Source organism: Pseudonaja textilis, chromosome Z (genome assembly GCF_049901715.1).
Source record: "Pseudonaja textilis isolate UNSWEBS1 chromosome Z, rPseTex1.2, whole genome shotgun sequence".
Taxonomy (NCBI): Eukaryota; Metazoa; Chordata; class Lepidosauria; order Squamata; family Elapidae; genus Pseudonaja; species Pseudonaja textilis.
The window spans coordinates 101,844,598-101,869,002 of NC_142008.1; the positions used below are offsets into that span (position 1 = coordinate 101,844,598).

At 38.0% G+C, this 24,405-nt stretch overlaps 1 protein-coding gene across 1 annotated transcript; it reads right to left on the bottom strand.

Moving 5' to 3' along the window:
• Nucleotides 1–6,284: 6,284 nt before the first annotated feature.
• On the bottom strand, nucleotides 6,285–23,178 carry PRRG2 (proline rich and Gla domain 2). The gene is made up of 6 exons (XM_087917209.1): nucleotides 23,155–23,178; nucleotides 21,973–22,203; nucleotides 14,233–14,278; nucleotides 11,798–11,924; nucleotides 11,067–11,213; nucleotides 6,285–7,936 (listed from the first exon to the last, which is right to left on the bottom strand). Exons 1-6 carry the CDS (start codon nucleotides 23,176–23,178, stop codon nucleotides 7,909–7,911), a joined length of 603 nt encoding a protein of 200 aa, XP_087773335.1. The 3' UTR covers nucleotides 6,285–7,908.
• Nucleotides 23,179–24,405: the final 1,227 nt, after the last annotated feature.

The following is a 24,405-nucleotide window of genomic DNA, read 5'->3' on the forward strand; positions in this document are numbered from 1 at the left end:
GAGGAGGAGGAGAGGGGGGAGCGAGTAAGCGATGGAGGATGGAGGGATGGTGGGCAAACGGAGGGACGACAGAAGGGAGGAAGGAAGGAAAAATACAGGAGAGGGAAAGATGCAGGAAATGGAGTAAGGAGAAGGGAAGAAGGCAACCAAGGGAAGAGGAAGCGAAGGATAAATGGATGGATGGAAGGACGGAAGGAGTGGGCAAGAAGAGGGGGAAAAGACAAAGGCGCGCGCGGAGAGGTAGGGCGGCAGGAATGAGACCAAGTCAACCCGGCAGGACGGAGGAGGAAGGGTGGCTTAGAGGGAAAGGGGAGAGAGAAAGAGATGGGGAGAAGAACAAGGTGGACGAAACGGGAACAGAAGGAATGGAGAAGGCAATGGAGGAAAGGCTACAGAAGCTGGTGGGAACTTTTGTTGAGCAGTGATGCGTGAGATTGTTCCTTCATTCATTCACGTATAAATGGGCGAACTAATACAGAGGTGGACAGATACAGTATTACTGAGCATCGTTGGCAGAATGTCTCTATTGTGGAAGCTATTTTGCGGTCCATACTGTGGAATAAACATAGTTTTTTTTAAGGGTATTACCGACCCTATCAATATCGGAGAACCCATGGTAGCTAAGGAAAGAATCTATATTTTACCATTTAGAATAATACCCTTGCTGCAGAAGAGATGGTTGCATCCCTGAGTGGAAACATTTGTTTTGGCATAACTTTACTTTTTTACTTGTCCTCTGCCCAGGTGTTCAAAGGTATGGGAAAATGGTACACTGGCATTTGTTGGGTGCTTAATTCATTAGGCATACATTTGTTCAGGAGGTAGCAGGTGATTTCACAGTCTGTAATATTTAGAAGGAAAGATCCCTGTGGACAGCTTGAATTTCATATACATATTAAAATGCATATTAAAATTTATGTTTAGAAGATATTTTGTTAATAATGTGTACACGCTCACCCTGAAATGTATTCAAGGTCTGCGAAGTAGACTAAGTCATACATTGATAAGCCATAAATTATGAGTGATAAGCCACAATTGCTAGAGTTGCACAATTCAACAAGCCACAAACAAAGCACATTTAGGCTTAGCTCAGCCATAGTATAAGTACAATATCCATGTCCTATGGATTTTAATGCAATCCTGGCTTCTGGATTACAACCATCTAAATTTTATTTCTAAATTAACAAAATCAGACTTACTATAGATTGAGCAAATTCCATGAATCCACCTCCTTTTGAAAGGGAGTCGATGTTAAGGTCCAGAGATTTAAAAACTATGGGCTACAGCTTCAGTTTAAGTGATTTAAAATATTTTAACCTGAAATAAAATAACCAAAGTTTACCAGAGTTATCTTTTAGCAGAGACTTTAAATAGTTTGATCTTTTATTTTTTTACTGGACCAAAGAATAACTGATTATTTAGGCCTCAGGTAAAAGTGCTCAAGGAAAAAAAGGCTCTTGACTGGATACAGTGTTTGACAATTGTCTAGCAAAAGGATGTCCTGGATCACTTATACTGTAACTACAAAGAGTGATTTCATCCAAAAGCTTATTAGCTTTTACACTCATTAGACAGAATTATACAATTAATGTAGAAACATCCACAGCTCACACCTCATGGTCTATAGTATTTAAATTACTCTTTTGTGCTAGCTCAGATTGTGTGTGTTTAGAGCCCCCTTCAGGCAGGAATTAGCATTGTACAATATCAATTATTTTGATTGGCAAGCAATATGAAGATTCTGGATTGGCCACATAAATACAGATAGTCCTCTATTTACAACAATTCATTTAATGACTATTTGAAGTTACAATGGCACAATCACTTGTGACTATGTTTCACACAGCTGTTGCAGTATCCCCATAGTCACATGATCAAAATTTAGACGCTTGGGTTGCAGTGTCCTGGGGTCATGTGATCACCCTTTGTGATCTTCTGACAAACAAAGTCAATGAGGAAGCCTGATTCAATCTGGTTACTAATTTAACAACTATAATGATTCATTTAACAGCTGTGACAAGGTTGCAAAATGGGACAAAACTCATTTAACAAATATCTCACTTAAGCAATAGAAATTTTGGACTCAATTACGGTCATACATGAGAACTACCTGTTCTCATTTAGAGGTGGGTTCACACCAGAATGTACAGAGTGGTTGAATGCATGGACATTTCAATAGTCAAATTTATTAGCATAGGGATTAGGAGCTGTGGTTTAGGAGTTTTTCCTTCTGCCAATGTTTCTGTAGGACTATTTGCTAATATCAAACAGGGAACCTACCTTCTGGATTCAAATTCATGTATTATTCGCTTCTTCCCAGGTCATCAATGTAAAATGTACTTTTTAGACTGCAGTGGTCAGTGGAATGGCAAGGGATGCACTGCGTCTACAATTAGTTTTTCATTTGTAACTTGAAAATCTTGTTATGTCTCCTTGGCTAGAAAAGGAGGATTTCTTTAGATATCTTATTCACCAAGGTCACCATGAATCCTCTTCTAAAAAGGTCTTGGGAATAGTAGCCCCCTATCTACCATAACATAGCCTGTGTTTTAAGGTAACATTATTAACTGATACCCATTCAGAGTAAAAATGAATTATAGGAAATTCTTTCCCTTAATCATCCAGAAAATTAGCATGTCTGAAGTTGCTTGTTATTGGAGATGGAGGTTTTCTTATATATTGGCTTCATGTGTCAAGATAAACCACAAACAAATCATACAATGACTTAGAACAATGTGTGAGTGTTGTTTCTTTCCTCCAGTTTGTTTTAACAAAACAAACAGAAACACAGACGATCAGAATGCAGTAAAAATCAGTGTGAGATTGGATAAACTAGTATGCTAATAATCATAAATTAATTATTTGCTAATAAATGGAACAATAGAGTTTTCCATATTTCTGATATCTAATGAATATGCTCCATCACACAAGTTTGAGTCTAAGGGCTGTTCTTGTCCCCTCAGTTATAACATCAACATGCTTCACTAATTATCCTTATGCCTTTGTTCTCCTTTCAGTCCACAGCTTTGACTAGATTTACATCATATTTAGGCATTCCAGTTTTAGATTAGTTATTCTTCTTCTTCCCAAAATTTTGTGAGTGCAGTTTATCACATTTCACTTTTGTAGCTGATGATAATGAATTAGAGCTGAGATTTACCAAACTCTTATTGGACACTGAAGCTGTTTCAAATCCCTTTCATTATCCCTTTCATTATCCAATGTGGTTGTTTTACTTGGCTTCTGAAGATATATCTGTCCGCATAATGCCTGAGAAGCATTTACTAAAGCCCTTGTCAGAATTTTTGCAGTCTCCTTATATACATAGGTTTAATGTTCTTTTGAAGGATCTCTAGATCTGTGATTAAAAAACAGGAATAGTATTTTCAAAAGAGCACTAATTCTATGCATCACCAACCAGTTTAAATCAGAAAAGAGTGCTGGTTTCCGCCAACTGCACCGGGTACATTACATGCTTTCCACTATTTCAACAAGGTGTTTGGCACAGCGATTACACTTTTTTTAAATTTGGTGAGGTGAGCATTGCCACTTTGCTAACACCATAGGCAATTTACAGTTGCTGCTGGCAATGGCCATAGTGCCACATCCTTGAAATTCAATGAACAGAGCTTGTTCTCAGATCACTCGTTCCCACTTTACCTTCCACCTTCTTTCATGCTTGTGCCCTGTCAACCATGCTATTTTGGCACATGAGTTTAGCATTCTTTCAGAAAAGCACTAGATCTCTGTTCAGAAGTAGCCCAAATAATACATAGATACATATTACTTCTGAAAGGATGATCCATTTGTTGGGTAACTTGACATGGGTCTAAACTAGCATCTTTCTAAGCATCTTTCTGTGTTCTCTATTCACTATGCATTAAGGAGAGCAATAGGTTATTGCTTTTCCTGGCTGACAAATGTTGCTTGAGGGGTGGGGGGGAAATTCTGCCAGAGTTATCCGACAGTTTCTTGGGGGAAAAAACTGCACTATTCAGGCAGAATGGCAATCAACCATGGCAACAGGGAAATTTATGCTGGCATACTTATCTATCAGTTCTGACTGAGGAACACTTTAATACAACTATCTGGCTGTGGCCTGGAAAATGTAACAGGACTCCAGTACCCCCAGTGGTCTTTTCTGTGTTTAACTTGGTTTGGTTTTGCTGCATTATTTACATTTATGATGAAATAAATCTATTTTTTACGCTCTTTGTTTGATTGATACTAATCACTGAATTTTGAGTTATGTGCTGAGGAACTTAAACCTTTGGAGAATACAAGGAGCTAACTACTTCTAAGAGATCATTGCAGAAGTCTCCAACAAGAGTCATGTTGGCTGGAAACCCTTCGAAATACCATTCAAGCATATCTGAAAGGCACGAGTTTGGGGAAGACTATTTAGAAAAAATATTTGGGATTCATTCAGGAACATAGTTCTTCCTGGTAAATTAGAGTTCTCAGATTTGATCTGTGGTACAAGACATCCCAGTTGCCAGAAAAAATGAAAATGGGGCATTTTCATGGGGCATTCATGATCTGTGGTGGCACAGTGGTTAGACTGCAGTACTGCAGGCTACTTCTGCTGACTGCTAGCTGACTGCAATTTGGCAGTTCAAATCTCACCAGCTCAAGGTTGACTCAGCCTTCCATCCTTCCGAGGTGGATAAAATGAGGACCCAGATTATTGGGAGCAATAGGGCTGTAAAGCACTGTGAAGTGGTATATAAGTCTAAGTGCTATTGTTATTGCTATTTGTTACGTTGAAGTAATCCATACAGCTGAAATGATAATTAGTACCATAAAAATTAAAAAAGAAAAAAAGAATTCAATAAAGCAAAAGTTCTTTGCTGGACAAAACTGAAGGACTTATTTTCTCAGAGATCTATATTTCAGCACAAGCTAAGTGATCTGCTCATAAGATCAAACATGGATATGTAGAAAATTCCTTTATCTATGGATATTGGGAAATGGGGACTTTTAATAGCAGCATATATTTATGTGCCAAACCATAACAATTGTTATGTGCTATTATGGGGTGGTTCAGTGGCTAAGATGCTGAGCTTGTTGATCAGAAAGATTGGCAGTTCAGCGGTTCGAATCCCTAGCACCACATAATGCAGTGAACTCCTGTTACTTGTCCCAGCTTCTGCCAATCTAGCAGTTCGAAAGCATGTAAAAATGCAAGTAGAAAACTAGGGACCACTTTGGTGGGAAGGTAATAGCATTCCATGCACCTTTAGCATTTAGTCATGCCAGCCACATGACCACGGAATCATCATCAGACAGTGCTGGCTTTTCGTCTTAGAAATGGAGATGAGCACTGCTCCCTTGAGTCCGCAATGACTAATACATATGTGCCAGGGGAACCTTTACCTTTTACCTTTATGTGTGATTTGGAGCCACCTAGAGTTCAATATAAAAACTGCCATGTTTATGTGATGAATCATTAGGATTTATATACTTACATGGTTATCCTGCCTTTATTACTTTATAAGTAGTTCAAGGTAGTGAGACTACATAACCCTCCTATTTTCCCCACAACAACCCCGGGAGATGGATTGGGCTGAGATAAAGCGACTGACCCTATTCATTCCTAAAGTCAGATCAGCTTCCAGGTTTCTAGGCCAGCACTTTCAACACTACACCAAACTGGCTGTTGAAGTTAATTTTTTAAATTTGAGACATGTGTAATACAATAAACTAGAATGCCAGCAATACCTTAATGTAGGCTTACCTCCATTCCCGAAAAGTAAAGTAAAAGAATAATGCTTAAAAGCAGTGTTTCTCAATCTCAACAATATTAAGTGGACTTCAACTCCCAGAATTCCCCACCCAGCATATATAAGCCCACACATCTTAAAGTTGCTGAGATTGTGAAACACTGCTTAAAATGATGAGGAGGTGGGGACTATGTTCCACTAGTAAACAAACCAAAGCACAAATGTGACGGAATAATAAGTGGTGGGAGTTTCCTGTACTCGCACTTCACAAATCCACACATTGGGATGAAAGTGCCACAATAACAGCTGCTAATAACATAGTCTAAATTCACAAAATAGATTTTTGGGAAAGAAAAACCTAAAGCCAGATACTTTGGCTGTCCCCTTTACATAAATGATTAGTAAAGTTGGCAATTGCTTGAGCAATATGCCAATTGAGTCTTGGCAATCTAGCATCATGTTGAATCCTGTGGCTATCTTCTTCTGATGGATATATGAAATCTGTTCAAATTAAATCCTGAACCAAAACGTCTTCTGATGAGGACACTCAGACATATGAAAAACACTTCAAAATTTTTATTTTCCATAGAAATCATGTTAAAAGATTCACAGACTACTTATTTAATCAGCCACATTAATTGTTCACAAACTGCTTCCCCTTCCTTACAGCTATGATGGAGTGTTCTCTCTATTGTGCTCACAGCCAAGCAAACAATATTTCATGACAAGTAAGCGGAAAGGCAGGACAGATATGAGTTTAACATCTGTGGTTGTGGTGTTTTGTCCAACCACACCATCATTCTCACTTCATTCTCAACTTGTGCTACAGACAGCTGTGCAATATAGCTCTTAGAAGTATTTATAAACATGTTTTGTTCTCACTCTTTCATGCTTACATTACTGTAGAAGTGCCACCTATGTTCTGTGGTTGATTGGACTTTCTTACTTGTGGTCCATCTCTGGCTAAATTTCCTACTTGTCTTGAATTACCTGTGCTACTGTCCAATTTGTACTTCAGATCTGCCTTCCCTAATACAATTCTCAGGACCAGTTTGGAAGCATGGGTGGGTGTATCTTTGGGTTAAGAGGGGAACAGAACTTAAAGGTGTGGAACCAGCTTTGTATGGAAATAAAAGCACATTTAATTCAGACCAAATTTCTAAATGGATCATGCAGCTGTGGTGGGAGAAGTCTTTCACTGCTGATGCTTCTAGAGAGCAGAGAGGAGTCGAGCAATAACAATGGGCCAGATGGTCAAGTAACCTGATCTGATCTAAGTCAGTTTCTTGTATGTTCTGTTCTTAGAACATTCTTTAGATCAGGGGTCTTCAAACTTGACAGCTTTAAGACTTGTGGACTTCAACTCCCAGAATTCCTCCTCCAGGCATATTAACTCAGGAATTCTGGGAATTGAAGTCCACAAGTCTTAAACTTGCCAAGTTTGAAGACCCTTGTTCTAGATCATGAATTTTGCTAAGTCAGTTGCCATAACAAATACTATTCTTTAGAACAAGCAAGGGCAAAATGCAATGGTGCCAATGAATAGTTCAAACTAGCCATTCCTGTTTTCTTTTTCTTTTTGCATGCCGATTACAGGAGGCAACTTGTAATATCCCTATTCTTTATGCACTTGAATAAATGTCTGAGCTTGCATAATCCAGAACAGTTTTCCCAAACTGAATCTCTGTCTTGAGCTATTTAAGATTTCTTATCCCAGCTTGGAGTTCCTGTTATATTAATTAGTCTGCTACGATCAATCATGTTTATCTTCAAACAAAAATAATTTTCATTTATCCGCAATATAATCCTTGCATAATCACATGTTGATAGAAAAGACGGTCATTAAAAAAAATCATTCATAAGATGAAGAGGGGAAAAATGGGGGGAGGAAATCTGTGCAAATTAGCAATTCACATTCACATTAACCTTGTAATATCAGACCTGATATGTACATTTGCAATTTTAGATTTTAATTTCTCAGCCAAAACATACTGCAATATCCTCTTCTGACATTTATATACAGTCTCTATATACTGCAGATTCATATCCAGTATGCATTAATTGTCTGCTTCAAAGTCACACGTGCTCCCTGCCTTGGCTATGATGCAGGGGTGTGTGCATAGTGTCTTTTGTACAGCTGAAGGCCAATAGGTATTTCAAGAAAATTTATCCTGCTGTTGAAAACTCAGGTAGGCCGTGTCAAATTGTTATTCCTGAAGAAAAAGAAAGACATGGTAATTGAGGAAAGAGTCATACATGGAAATGGGTGAATGAAGAAAAACTAGCTGGATTAAAATATTCCTGAGAAAGTGAAGAGGTGAAATATTAACATTATGTTTGGGAATGTTGGCTTAGGAATCCTGGGAGTTGAAGTCCACAAGTCATAAAGGGGCCATCGTTCCCCACCTCTGGTATAAAGAAATAAAGATTTTCAGTTATTCAGCATATGAAATAAATCTGGATAGTTTTTAGCCCACACTTGAATTTATCCAATGAAATAGCTCACAAGTTCCAATGGCACACTGCACTACTGCTGAATAGCATTTACCACTGCTTGCCTACTATGTCTCTGCAGTGGACATTGTTTCTGAAATAGCGGAGGACAAATCTGCTTCATCTTCTTCATAACAGTCTATCAAGTATTACTCTCATATTTAATTTTAACATTTTGTAAATTCAACATAGTTCTTCCAACAATTCTTTACACAGAAGGACTTCCAGGATTTTTACTACCTGAATCACCATCCTCTGGGTATGATCTAATTCCTTAATGACCTTCTAAAAATGTGGTACCCAAATTTAACTCAATATTAGATAAAGTTCAGCCAGTGCTAAACAGCATGAAAGTGTTCATTTCTCAAGCTGAACATTATCTTTTGATTAATATAACATAGAATTAAATTTTTAACAACTGTAACATACAGCTAACTCATCTTAATCTTATGAGTTACTGATACAACTAAATCCTTTATATATGGCCAAGCCAATGTTTCATTCTATCCTTGCCCTTTTACTTCTGTTTATCTACAATTGTACTTTACATATGTTTCAACTGGTTGGATATATGTCTCTCACTTGTAGGTTCTCCAATGATCAGAATTAAATCCAGGGTATGAGTTCTTTTGTTCCATCCTTTATTTTCTGAGAGCCAGTCAGGATTTTACTGAAATGTTCCAGATTTAATAGACTTCCGGATGTTGAGGAAGTTCAAAATTCCCTATTAATACAATAGCTGTCTCTAGAAAGTTTTGCAACTGTTTCAGTAAAATATAATGTGTGCTTTCTGTTGGCTTTGCAGCCTGTTCTATATTGCTAGCTTGATAGAATTTTCTTTCCCTTTGTTCCTTATAGGCTTTCATCATAACTTCCAATCTCAGATTCATGGTTTTATCTGGAGGCTTCAGAAGCCTTACATATACAGTTTCTCTCCCCCCTCCTTTTTCCCTCATCTGTTCCTTTTGAGCAAGATATACCCTTTGACTGCAATAAAGTCATCAATCAATGCCAAGCAGGTTGAACCACCTTCAAGACTAGCCTTCATAACTACAGGGATCATTGGCTCCCTTTCAGTAGTACTCTACTGAAGTACTACTGAATGCAGCATATTCTGAATATAGTGCCAGTCTCTTGCTTTGTCATATATGTCAGATTTCAAAAGTAGCCATAATCCTGGAGAGAAAGATCCAAATTTAAGAATTGAGTATTCTTAACGATTCCCTCCTTCTTCATAACTAATATTTATGTTGTACTTACCACAACATGCATGCTGCATGGGAATTCTGAAGATTATAGAGCAGCACATTTGAAAGACAATGTAATTGGAAAAGATTGGCCTACTCTGATTAAATCTGCTTAACTCTCCTGCACTTTCAGGGCCATTAAAGATTGAAAATCTGGAGGTTTACTGTTGTAGCTAAGATCCTCCTGTTATCTTCATTTTGCTTTACATCTACTCCTTATCTGGCTCTACTGCCTCCAGTATGGCTGATCCTGAGCTGATCTGGTACTAGTGGCAGCAGCAAATACTAATTTAAGTTATGTGCAATATTTCATGGCAACATTGCAATGAGGACATTGTGAGTAATTTAAATGGTTATTTCTGCCATCAGAGTATTTAAGCATACAGAACTAGAAATCTAGCAGTAACTTAAATATGCTAGGTAGCCACACCAATGCTATCCCACTTGAAGAAAAGATATGCTTGAGAATTTGCTTCTTAATTAACATTTTAGTTGATCCTTAAAAAAAAACACATAATTATTACTTTTGATACCCTATCTTTTTGGAGCATAGCATCCTACAATTTTTATGACCCCATCAATTTTACAGTGCTAATTAAAGAAAAAGATGCTGCTGTTATTTTCATGTATGCATGTATATGTGTGCATAGCCACACTCATACAAATATGAAGTTTTTTTCAACTTTCAATTTTGCAGCCAGAGCCAATGAAAGATGAAAGTTACATTGTGTGCTACTGTTCCGTACTGTGATAACAGCCTGGCATTCTTGTCACTGTTAATCATGTCACATTTGTTTTCTATCTGAAAAGAGCTTTAGGTAGTGTGTTTTCCCAATGATCCAATGCGGTACATTCTGAAAAGTTTTTTTGTTGCTGAAAAATAGCAAATTCTTCTGTCCTTTAGGTTTGTAGAGCTCTAGACAGAATCCATGATCCATAAATAGTGTGGAAACTACATGTTAATGGATCAAATAAGAATTGCTAATGAGCAGAAGTCTAGAAGAGACGGAAGGTATTATACACACATTGCTTGGACTTAGGAGTGGGGAGAATTGGTAATTTTAAAACTATTTTCTCTTTCTGATCGAAGTAGAGTGAATGAATCTAATTTCTCCTAAGGAGAATGATATTTTTTTCTTCCAGTTCCCTAGAGACAGAGTAAGGAAAGGAAACCTGTGCCTTCACCCCTATTCATATGTGTTTTTGATGTTGCTAAATTAAACTCCCATCAGCTCCAGCCAGCAGAGGTAGGGATGAAGATTCCTGGAAGTTCAAAATCTGTAGTTTCCCATCCCCACATTGGAGGCTAATATAAGCTCTGTTGGTGATTCTGAACTTCCTGTCAACTCCAGTACTGCCTTTCCTCTTGAGAACAAAGGCCTTTGGTCTGTTGTAGGTTCATGCAGGAATAAGGCTTTCTGCATAATCCAAAGCACTTTCCTTGAAAAGGTTTTCCAAGGTTCAGTTCAGATAGGATCTTGATCTTTATTGCACACTCTCTTTAAGCAGCCTGAGTCTCAAACCTTCCTTTCCCTCTATATCCAGTTCCATAATCCCTAGATAATGTTAGAACTTTGAAGTAAGATCCCAATGATAATTCTACCTGTTGTAAGGTGGGGGTGGTGCATCATGTACCCCTGGAGATGCCATTGCTTGCTCATAAGAAGGAAGCCCAGGTGCAGATTCTGGCTTAGGCTCATCATCAAAGTTGGCAAGGGGAATCCCTGGATTCAAATTTTCCTGTGTTCTTCTGAAAGGAAATAGAGACTGAGGTTGAAAAAAAACACCTCTAAAACAATTCACAGCCTTTTTGTCTGTAAGCCTCACTTAATCAAAACAAAAAAATAGCAAACTTTTCATCAGCTGTTTAGAAAGCATATAGGCTGTTTGGAAATTAAGGGAATTTTAGTCCAATAACTCACATGAAAGGAAAAAGGTTGAGAAAACTATCAATTTCAACAAATTATTTCACATGAAATTCATGAAAGATTTATGCAGGATGGGGATACTGGAAACTGTAATTTAATAATGTATTTTTAACAACTGTGTAAAGACATCAACTTCAAAAAGACATACACTTTGGAAAATATACACACAGCTAAAAATTATCAGATTTATAGTTTGATTCATCTAGAAATCAGCTGTGTTTGCAGAATGCTGATATAAATCCCCATAATACTGTTGTTCTTTTTACTGATGCAACTGTTAATCTTGAATCAAATGCTTTTGACCTCATGTTTACTTGGTCTCAAAGTGTTAGAATTATGTTCCCTTTTCACTCCCTTTATTACATAGGTGGGCACAAAATACCTCCCTGTGGATCTTGACACATACCTGGATTGATTTCTCTCTTTAGCACGATATTTGATGCAATACATGGCCACAATTATAAACATGACAATAGACACCAAAGCTGCAATCAGGCCAGCCACCAGGCCTGCCACATCTATTCCAGCACTTCCTATTAAAACAGGTAGACAGGAAGGGTTACTGGGACTCTTGTTGCTTAAAACAGGAAATCCTAATTCTAACAGCCATGCCATATTAGGTCTTGCCTCTTGGAACTGGGAAACCTTGGGGTAAAGATCCGGATCACAGCATATTGGAATAAACCTGGAATAGAAGCTTTAGCTCCAATTCAAATTTGTCAGGACTGTCGGGATATCAGGATGGCTCAAATAATACGTCCTCCATACTTTTTGAGATCCCAAAATCATGTTTAATCATGTTGCTAAATTTTAGGTGCACCAATGTTGAGAATCAGCAATTTTGGTTTTCTTGGTCTGGGATGGAACTGGAATATATGTCCTAAAATATCTTTAAACTGATTTTAAAAAGGAAAGGAAGTACCCTGGAGAAGTATAGAATCTTGGCTCATCTATTGTGAATGTCTCATCTGCTTTCCTCCCTACCTGCAGTTTTCTCTCATAGAAAAAAAATGTGTAGTCCCCAGTCATCAAAATATTACCCATCCAAAGTTAATTATAAGCAATTAATGATAATCATCGAGAAAAAGTTTATTATCTGTCACATTAGTGCCCCACTTGCAATAATTACAGTCTGAATTGGTTGATCTGGTATAAATATATGGCATGCAATGAGGTGGAGAACATACATCAACATACACTTTTAGGGTGACTTGCTTGATTAAGCAGGAAAAAGTTGTATAAGCACATCTTTGTAGCAAGGAAAAGGTATGATAGGGCAAGCTGTTTCCTTATTACCATAGAATATAAGGGGTCCTTAAAGCAGCATTGCTGTTTCATGTCTTAAAGCTGCACATCTCATTCAGAGGCATTTGGAGAATGGAGGCTAGAGGAACTGAACCATGGCATTTTCATTCTACCGAGGCTACTTCCCAAGTTGTAATTTATAGTTTCACCCAGCCATTGTTGTAACAATAAAAAGCCTCTCTTTTTTTGTTGATATTTCTGAGCATAGCAATGGTTGGGTGATGTTAGAAGACACTACAATAAAGCCATATGAAGCTATATAATCTTATAGTCTTTCCCCATTATCATCTAACCTAGTACAAATACCTATGGCAACATTTTTGTGCTGCCATGTTCCCATGATGCTGGTTTCATCTTGTCCTTAGACCATGAAAGCTAATGACTTAAACATCAGAGTTAAAGCAAAGTGTTTCTGCTTAAGCTGCCACTATCCAATAGCAGCTTTTAATGGTATCTGAGAGTCATCATCATCTTTTAACAATCCCATAATCCCTTGTGGGGTGGAGTCTGGGCAAGTGAATGGAGCTAGCAGAATGTTCTAATGGCTGGACGCCCTTCCTGACATTCAGCAGATATATTTTAAGTGTGCCCAGAGAGAGAAATATCTGCCTCTGTTTAGAATTGAACTCCAGCCTCCTGATTGTGAGGCAAGAGCTCCACCTCTAGGCCACCACACTACTTAATGGTATCTGAGAATGACCTTGGGAAATGGGAGGAAAAGCTGCTGCAGGCACCTGCACATAAAAAGATTTCTCAGTCCACAGAAGAAGAGGCATGGAAAAAAGTAGTTCTCTGGAGAGAAACAGGGAGAAATATTTTGTTGTACAAGATTTTGTTAGGGTAGCCTTACAATAAAGATAGAGTTAGTATTAATAGTTGCATTTCTTGTCTAGACTACCTCTAAGGGGTAACAGAGCTTTAGAACAGGCGCCTCCAACTTTGGCATCTTTAAGACTTGTGGACTTCAACTCCCAGAATTCCTCAGCCAGCCATACTGAAAGTCTTAAAATTGCCAAGGTTGCAGACGTCTGCTTTTGAATATGGCAAAAGCATTTAGACCTTGTAACTCATTTCTTCGAAAGAAAGACAGCAATGGCTGCAATGACTTGAAGCAAAGGCAGCAGAGGCAGGATAAGGATTAATAACGGGGCAGCAAAATTCTTATTACAGTTTTCTCCTCAAGCATTACCTCAGAAAATTGGAAAGGTCTTTTGTCACCTAACTAATGCTGAAGGGGAAGAATGCCCAGCTTTGTTACTATTATATACACCAGGGTCCCCAAACTTGGCAACTTTAAGACTTGTGGACTTCAACTGGCTGGAGAATTCTGGGAGTTGAAGTCCACAAGTCTTAAAGTTGCCAAGTTTGGAGGCCTCTGATATACACAATAGTGGTTGGAAGATTTTAGAAGTCCCTACAAGTTATTAGTTATCTATAAAGGTAACACTTGATTCAAGATGGAAAATGCAGCATTGGAAAACACAAATACATGAAGCTTCCCATTGCTTTTTGTACCCTTTTTGTACTCTTACTTACTTGCTCCTCCTCTTCCATTGTGTGGATAGGTCTCCCAAAATTTTTTCTGGAAGGAATACCAAAATAGGGGAATAACATTAATATGATAATAAAAGTCATAATTTATTCATTTAACCTATCTCATGCTGCCTGACTGTAAATGACTTGATTGATAGTATCAAAAGATTTTTGAGTATCCAACAAAACAAAAGTCACTTTTATTGTCTTCTGTTGTAAAGGTAATCAGTATTGCCTACAAATGTCTATGGGCTCTTTGCTTAAAATGTCTCGTCCTATGTGTGAGATAGCAGAAGCTAACCCAGCCTAGATTTGCTCTCCTCACTGCCAATCCCAATTGCCTAGGCTCTGACATGAAGCAGGAACTGCTGTGTTGTTGTTTCTTTTTAAGCATTTTGAGAGATGGCCAGACCTGTGAGTTCAGCATTCTGTCAAACCAACCCTTCATCTGCCACCTCACCCAGCTGGGGAATGTTGGCACTGCAAGAGGAAACAGATAATGCAGGAAAGGATGATCGTTATGTAGCCTCATATCTCTCAGCCAAAGCCTGAGTTGAAGACTTGGATCGACCTGAACATTTGGCAGTCCAAATAACAGTTAATAAGTTGAAGGATGGGATTTGCATAGGATCTTTCTCTTTCTATGCTGGATACATTCCCTATTGCCACTGCTGGTCAACTGCTGTTTCATTGATCCAGGCCCTCCAGGGACAATAGAAAGCATGATTCCCACTGTTCAAAATGCAACAACATCCAGGGTACAGAGGGAGAGGGCAGGCCCATAGGAGACTGAAGCAGCCAATAGGTACTGAGCAGATCCCATTGCCTAGGAGTCACCTGATAACACCATTAATAAAATGATGAATGAAACATGCTCTATTGTACCCATGATATAATTTGATGCAATGGCTTCCTGGTTGTTAAAGGGAAAAAATAGCTTTAGCACCAAAACAGCAAACTAAGTCTTCAAGGGCTTATTTGCCTGTGGTGATACTATATTTGCGCACATGGACCTAACTACCTTTCACGAACGAAGGCAAATGTAGATTTCTTAGGATAATATTGCAGAATCCAATCTGGGATAGTTATGGGAACCAGAGTTTTTAGTCTTTTGAGCTTTTGGACTTATACTGGAGCCCATTCTCAGGTAACTTCTCTCTACTGGAATGTGCAACTATCTTTTATATATATTATATATATATTATACTGCCCCAAAATGACAATAAGTCAGAGACATGTAGAAACTTAAAATGGTATTGGGGAGGATCAGCAGCATGGTTGGTCAGATGTTCAAGAAGACTAAGTGCTGACCACATCTCTATTTTAGTACACTAGTAAATTGCTATACTGTGATCCCATGGGGCCAGATTTCTCAGGAATTCTGATTTGAATATAATATTTGCAATCCATAAGAAGTACACTAGAGGGCACCATCCTATAAGAAAAGAAAACCTGCAGCAGTCAATAAATACAGTAATCAGTTTATAATAAGGTCATGAATGTTTGAAAATCAAATATTTTACTGTTTGGTTAAAAAAACTGATCATTTTTTTAAAAAAGCAAACAATCTTCTCTATTTCAGTAAATAAATACAAATCTACAAAGAAGCATTCTTTCTCCATCCAAGTACTGAAAACTATCTACAGTAGAATATAGAGTAAATTATATTTATTTTAATTTTTTGATTTGTCAATCACTTACAAAATAATACGTATAATCATAAACATGAATAAGAATACATAAAATAGTTACAAATAAATGAGGACAATAGGACAAGGACAATAGGCACGATTTTGCACTTATGTATGCCCCTTACAGACCTCTTAGGAATGGGTGAGGTCAATAATGGATAGTTTGAGGTTAAAGGAGTGGGGGTTAGAGGATGTAACAACATGATAGCTATGTAAATTATACAAATTACTATAAACATACAGACTGGAAGATTTGCTTGATAATATAATCTTATCCAACTCCATGTCTTGTAAATGTGTGAGAGTTAAACTTTTATCATCCATATGATTATACACAGGAATTATGAAATATGTTACCTGACACACATGAAAGACTGCGTAAGATATTGAATTGCTGTAGCCTAATGAGTTGTTCAGCCTATAAATACAAATCAAGCACCAGCCTGCTTAGCTTTTCTGCCTATACATGAACACATGAAGGTACTACAGAAATATATTTCATTATGTCTCCAAAAATGCACTTTTCAATAGAATTTCCATGCTCTTTATAAATAATACTCAGCATATGGAAGAGCTATACGAGTTCCTAGCATTGTTAAAACAAAATCAGAATCCTTTGGTAGCTATGACCTGCCTCCTGTTATCCCCACAGCAACAAACCTGTGAGTTGGGTTGAGCTGAGAGAGAATGAATGGGCCAAGGTCACCCAACTGGTTTTCATGCCTAAGGCAGGCCTAGAGCTCACAGGCTTCTGGTTTGTAGGCCAGTAACCTAATTACTACATCAAAGTGGCTAGAGGCATCAAAAGTATTTATTTATTTAATTTATTTGCTTCCCATCTTATTCTGCAAAGCAACTTTGGGTGGCTTGCAATAAAAATTGTCATAAAAATTGAATGAATTAATGAATAAATAAATAAATGAATGAATGAAGCTGTAACACTCAATTGGATGAGGCGGTTTGTTTCCTTTTTTTATTTTTTTAAATCTATTCCCAAAACCTGTTTTATGTCTCACATTTGTTTTCGTATGTGTTCTGCCATGCTTTATTTCAGAGTCAAGACCCATAGAAAAATTGGGGTGGAGAAGCATGTTGAATGTGGCTTATTAGATTCCTTATGTAGCTGTGCCTTAAAAGATTCATTGTTCCTAGAACTACAGCTAATTTCCTTGGATGTATAAATCATTATCTCCAATAGACAAGGCTCATTAGTACACAAAAATGGCAGCAATATGACAATTCAGTTGAGATCTGACAAGTCAATTAAAATTTAGATGAAAAAATATAATGACCATAATAGTCAAAGAGAATACATAATCATCTTAACATTCTTAAATTAACATATATATTGGAGCAGGAACCATAACTTCTATTACCACAAAAGACTAATGTGGCTATTGGTCCAGCACTGAGTCCCATAATTAAACCAATACTTCATTCGCAATAAATCATGGGAAATGTCATGTTGTTAACCAATTACCCACTATAATTTAAACTTCATAAAAAAAAATTGCGGTTGATTTCCCCTTCTGCACCATTTTTTTTGTAAGTGCCAAATTTCCAAAATTAGGTTCAGGTCACGACCAAATTGGGTTGCGACTAAAGTTATTGAACAAATTATGGTCATGATCAGAGGTTCTACTGTACATATAAGTCCCCTGCTGGCTGGGGAGGACTGACTGAGAATATCCTTTATTAGTGGAGTGTCCACACAAACACCAGTTTGTAAAAATATAGAAAATTTTGAAGGGAAGTTAGAGGCTGGTGTGGAATGTCATACATAGGCATGAATGGAAAACTTCCAATATTGCAGCTTATTTACTCAGAAAAGAGGTTGGTGGAAATGTACAGTACATTTTCCGCTAAGAAGAGTAATCTAATGATTAAATCCACACTTTATGTTAAACTGCAATGTGGCTTGTTTAGAAAAGAGTTACTGGGATGGATGAAACCATCTGCTGTGTTTTGTGAAACTTTATCCACTATATTATAAATGAAGTACCAACCTGTTAAAATAAGATAAATAAAATATGCAGACAGCATGCTAGAAATCTCAAAAAATTCCATTCAAACTGTTCTCCTTGTATGCTGACACACATATGACTTGAATCATGCAAAACAATCTGGGACTTAACCATAATTTGTTTCTCTGCTAACCATTTCAAACTGCTATATTGGGAGTTTTCCATTCCTGCTGGTTTCACTTCCCACCTTTTCAGGCCAGAGATTCCCTGGCAGGATTTAGGAACGGTCAATCAAAATCTCAATTGGGACCTTGCTTGTGGCTTACACAATGAATCTATCTCTTCTAAATTCTCCACAAAAAACTGATAAGGAGAACTGACTCAGTCAACTAAGTCAGGGGTCCCCCAATCCCCAGTCTGTGGCCCTTTCCTGGGCCACAGCCCATTCAGAACCAGGATGTGAAAGTGTTGGAGAGTGCAAGGGCATGTGACACATGCATAGGAAGCTACTTTTGTGAAAGTGGCATGCACACACACACATACACACCTGCAAAACCATCCTACCGCCGCCATTTCCTCTGTTCCATTGAAATGGAAAGGTTGGAGAACAGTGAACTAAGTTACTTAGCAGCTTTGGAACTTTAATGGGACAGCCACCAGCATAGTGATAAATTATGGTTAACCATCTCTCTATACACCTGTGGGTCTATTCTCTGTTATCACACAATCAAAAGGAAGAATTGAAAACCTCTTTGTTAAAGGAACAGAAATTTACAATGTAATCTGAACCTGACAGAGCATAGTAATCCTTAAATATGGACTATCTGAAATGGCCAACTGTAAAAAGCTGCAAGTTCTGAAAATGGCCTGTTCCAACAAAGCACAGTAATGATTAACTTGTATTTAAGGTTCAAATGACAAAGTGCTAAGTGCTATTAGTCTGAAATGCAAGTAGAAATTCCCAATTTTTCTTTGCATTCAAGCCTGAGGAAAGGAAAGAGAGTTGAACCTCAGTTTTATAATCCTAAACCATGATCTAGTATTTTGCATAAATATGACCGTTGACATGATTGTTACATCTGATGCAATGGTATATTCAATAAGAATGAAGGCAAATATACGTGTTCCCAGGATAATGTTGCAGGATCCAATTGGGGTTGGTCACTAGAACCAGAGGTTTTGTCTTCTGAGCTTTCGGACTTATACCAGAGCCCCACTTCAGGGAACTTCTCTCTAGTGGAGTATGTGCTTCAGGCTGTTCTGTGTGTGGTATTTATAGAGTGCCTGTTGTATGTTTAGATGTTAATTGGGGTGTTGATGCTGTCCTTGGCTGCTGTTTGCTTCTGCTGCTTCCTTGCCTCCTAAATATTTGATAAGCTAGTGATAAATCAGCACTCCTGTTCAACAGGATATTCAAGAGGATATTAAACAGAATTTGGAAATTGAATATTGGCATATATATATATATACCCATATATTTGCTATGTACATATTGTGTGTGTGTGTGTGTGTGTGTGTGTGTGTGTATACACCTATAAATATTACTTCCTACTCAGCCAACATATGGAATAAAAAAAAAAGCTTTAACTTTGATATCCGAAATCTGATATTTGAAAGTTGATGATGATGTTACCTAGTTTAGTAATGAAACATCTGCCAGAAAATCACCAAACTGAAGAATACAGAAACCCCCACAAAGCTTTAAATGTTTGGGCCTTTAAGAAACCAAAAGAATTACTGTTCAGTTCAGACATCTTCACTTGACCATGATTATATTCATTATGGTTTACTATTCAAACCATGGCTTAGAATGGTTTCTCTACTATAGCTTTCCATCTTCTCACACTATTCAGCTTTATAAGCTCATAATTCAATACTGTAGTGCGACACCCTTAGGGTGACAGAACAACTATAACCACTGTATCTTTGTCCATTTAGATATCATATAAAATTATAGTTAGGATAACAGTTGCTTTGTAAGCCCGGTTCAGTTGAAGATTTCCAATTATGATTAACAATCATTAACCAAATTTGCATTCAAACTTCACATCTATATTTCCTTAATTATTATTTTGGTTAAATTGTATCTGGGAAAAACATCTACATTTTAGAAAAAATATGTTTTGTAAAATAAGCAAATAAATGCTTCTTGGTACTAAGATATTCACTACAGATGACTCCCTTGCCTAAATTCAGCGATTTCAATCTGGTATCTGCCAAATGTGCTGTCCAGATTGAATAGAAGTTTTGAAAATTGTACTCTGGTAAACCTTGAGAAGAGTAGGCTAGGTCTGACTAGTTTCACTACTCAAAATCAAGAGGATAGTTACTAATGCGACACAGAATCAAAAGTGCAACAACAGCAAATAGTTTGAAAATTGCAATACAGTACTTTAAAGAAAAATTTCCCAAATGTGGCCATTTCTAGATTGTAGACTTTAAACCCCAGAATTCTCCAGTCAGCACAGTCATTACTGAGAATTCTGGACATTGAAGTACACATATATAAAGAGTATCCTTTGGGGAAAACTCCACTTTATAGATAACTATTCTTATAGGCTAAGATGCAGGGGTGGGATTCTACCAGTTTGCACCTATTTGCTAGAACCAGTTGTTAACGTTCTAAGCAGTTCAGAGAACCGGTTGTTAGAAGAAATTACTGGAATAATCCTGTAAGGAAGGCAGGAAGGAAACATTCTGGTGTTGCTTACGGAAACTTTTCTCCATTAACCCTTATTACATTCTTGGCAGGACTAGACTTCCTGTCTCAGGAACGTCTCTGGAGTTTTTTTCCCCTCCTTTGTTGGTACTTTGCTTCTGTGGAGTGACCATTCAAAGTTACAATGGCACTGAAAAAAGTGACTTATGACCATTTTTCACACTTACAACTGTTGCAGCATCCCCATAGTCATTAGAGGCCAGGCGAGGAGATGCGTGCCTCGATGTGAGTGATGTTGAGTTGTCCATGCCCACTCAATAACATGACCACCAAGCCACACTCACCACCTAAGCCACACCCACAGCACCGGTTATTAAAAAATTTGAATCCCACCCCTGCCAAGATGGCTATTACTTTATAAAGGGTTGTCCTCCATTTCAAAACTTGCATTCTTTAATGGAGTCTCTAATTTAAAAATAAAAAAGAGAAGAAAAACAAAGAACATAAAGATGTCTAATAACAGGTCCTGGACAGCAAAATAGGTCTTTGGTTACTCTCTTCCTTTTAATACAAGGTATGTTATATTTCCTTTATGTTTGTCATATTTATACATCCCTTGGAACAATGCTCCGTCCAAGATTAGGTCAATGCCAACCTTACTAGAGCTCAGGAAGATCATATACAGAGTTCCCTCACTGAAGGGAACATTTATTGTTGGTAATGTTTGCTTTGGTGTGTCAGTAGACTAGATGTCAATAGTTTGGGGAATTTAATTAGTTTTTTATTTTATTTTAATGCTTTCTGTTTTACTGTAAGCTACTCAGAGTCTTTTGGAAACTGAGTAGTAAGTACACTACAGAAGGAAAGAAAGAAAGAAAGAAAGAAAGAAAGAAAGAAAGAAAGAAAGAAAGAAAGAAAGAAAGAAAGAAAGAAAGAAAGAAAGAAAGAAAGAAAGAAAGAAAGAAATAGCTGTTTTGGGGGTTGGCATCAGAAGGGATATTCAGCAGGTTCTGACCAGTTCTGGAGAACCGGCTGCAGAAATGTTAAGTAGTCTTGAGAATAGGCAAATACCACCTCTGACTGGCCCCACCCCCATCTATTCTCTGCCTCCCAAGTCCCAGCTGATTGGTTGCTGATCTTTTGTTGCCGTGCACAGGAGAACGGAGCTGGAAAGCAGGTCAGTGGCGTGGGGAGGGAATGGGAATTTGCAGTAACTTTCCCCCAGGAGTGGGGAAGGAATGGAGATTTGTAGTATCCTTCCCTTGCCACGCCCACCAAGCCACATCCACCAAGCCACACTACGCGACCAAGCCACATGATGCCCACAGAACCGGTAGTAAAGATTTTGAATCCCATCACTGGGGGGCATGTCCTCTTTTTATGACATTTAAATGGGCACCCTAAGCCCACCTAGTTCCCCATACTCAGCTGTTTGTGAGTCGTCTTCAAAGACTTCCCGAGCTTCTTCATAGTTGCAAACTTCTTCTCTGCATTCACGCTCCAAGTTGTCTGGCACAATCAGCTCAAGATCCCAGTGGTTATAAAGAATCTTACGGTTCAAGAATTTGTTTGCAGAAGTGGCATCCAGGAACACTGGGAACAGGAACCAGCAGACATTATCCTGAAGTTCAGAGCAGGCATGAAGTTCTATCAACAATATCTCTTAGTACTCAGAGAAAGTGTATACGATCTAGAGAATGCTTCTGAACCTGGACGACTTTCAGCTGTATAGACTTCAAAAGTCAGCATTGCCCACTGGCAATTGCTGAGAATTCTAGAAGTTCAGGTCCAAGCATCTGAAAGTTGACCAGGTTGCAAACATTGCTCTACAGAAGTGTTGAAGATGTGTGTACTTCATCTCTCAGAATTCCTCAATTCTCCCAGAAATCTGGGAGTTGAAATCCATAAATCATCTAACTGCCAAAGTTAAGAAACATTATTCTAATTGGAGTGCTGAAGAGCTAGGTGCCTGTTAGATAAAGGAAGCAACCTCCCGCCCGCCCCAAGAACTACTAAAATATCTGAGAAGGAAATGCTATCTAGCAGTCTTGGCTGATGATGGGAAGATTTTATTTCCATCCAATTCCCTTTTACTCCATACTATCCAATTCTCTTTTACTCCCTAACAGAGGACACATGAGTGGAAATAAAGAAATGCAGAATTTCAGAAGGACCAGCTATGCCATTAAGATACTATAAGAATGGGTAAACTTTGATTTGCTAGAAGTTACATTTCTTCAAGGAAACGCTTCTTTTTTTTAGCAACCAAGTGAACTGACATTCACGTTACTTTTTATTCCCAACAGGGTTTACATAATATTTTTGAGGTATTAAGTTTAAATGAAGCTTACACATCAGTTTTGCAGTTTTTCTGCAAAAAAGAAAAAAAAAAGAAAAAAGAAAAAAAAGACAGAAAACCACACCAAAGTTTTTCAATAGATTGCCAACGAAGTTTGGCTGCACAATTTCATCCAAAATCACCCAACAAAATAGACTGGAAATCACATGAGCCCTGCAGACACTCTACCCCTGTTTTTGAAACAGCATTTGTTGCTGCATCAACTTCAGCATCAGTTCATTTACCCTCTCTCCTACTCTCTAGCCATTTTACTCTTCTGGAAAACAGTTCCACCATCCTGTCTCCCAATCCTGAAATCTGGAGAATAACGCTCTCCTTCCTTCCAATAGGTGCTGAAGTGGGGTTACATTGTTTGGAAGAAAAGAAGTCTTGTATACAAGGAAGAAGAGAGGATGCCAGTTTGACTTTGGTACAAGCAGCCGTTATAAATTAAATTTGGGGCAACCCCATTCATATGTAAACAGACTGGAGACTTGGGAGAGTTTGGGAGAGAACCCTGTGCTGACTATTTGCCTATAAGATTCTATTCCTCTCTCTGTTTATCAGATCTTTCCAGATGATCCCATCATAAACCTCACAAATAAGTCTTTGTAATGTACTTCCAGTTACAATCTGAAGCCTTCCCATAGGAAAGAGCTTATTTGCTCTTTGTGGGAAGGTATTGCGTTTCCCCCTCACTCCGCATTCCTTGCTGCATTTGGAATGTGGTTCTGCAAGATTCAGAGATGCACTAATTGCTGGTTATTTATGAAGTGGATCCCATGGATCATCAGCGTTGTGGGGAGAAGTGCTGTTCATGTGGCGGTTGTTGAGTGCATCCTCTTGCTGGTTTTAGCTACATTGCATGTTTAAAAGCAGAAGAGACCAGATGATATAGAAAATGGAGCAAAGATTAGTAAACTTTTTTTTTCTGTGAAGGACACATCTCCTCAAGATAACCTGAGTAGATAGGCTGGCTCTGTAGGGGGTCTTTGTTTAGCAAGTGCGGCTGGAACCAGCAACACAACAATTAAGTGAAGCAGTGCTGAATGAAATTGCAACTGTGCTTACTATCTGTCCTTTGTTTTACAGATTTGCAAAGATTCTAAATGTGAAGATTATTTGTAAAGTTACTTTTTCTACCACCATTGTAATTGTAAGCAATCACTAAACAAGGCTGTTGGGTATAACATTGATACACCAACTAAGTTTGGGTGAATAAATATATAAACCAAGGTTTGGGTGTTTGTAACTTGTAGCTTTAAGCACCAAACTGCTTGTAATTAACTAATTAAGGGTGCAGTTACAAACGGCAATAAAAGGCAGTAAGAGAAACGTAATCTCTCTCTGCTTGTTTTTCTGCTTGCTACTGTTTGTTTGCTACTGTTTGCTACAACTGTTTGAATACCTGAACCAAAGGACTATTTCATTGATGTGCTGATATCCTGTGATTACTCAACGTTGTCTTCAAAAGGAAAGGTATCAGAGGAGAAGATATCTTCACAAGCAGATAATGATATAGAA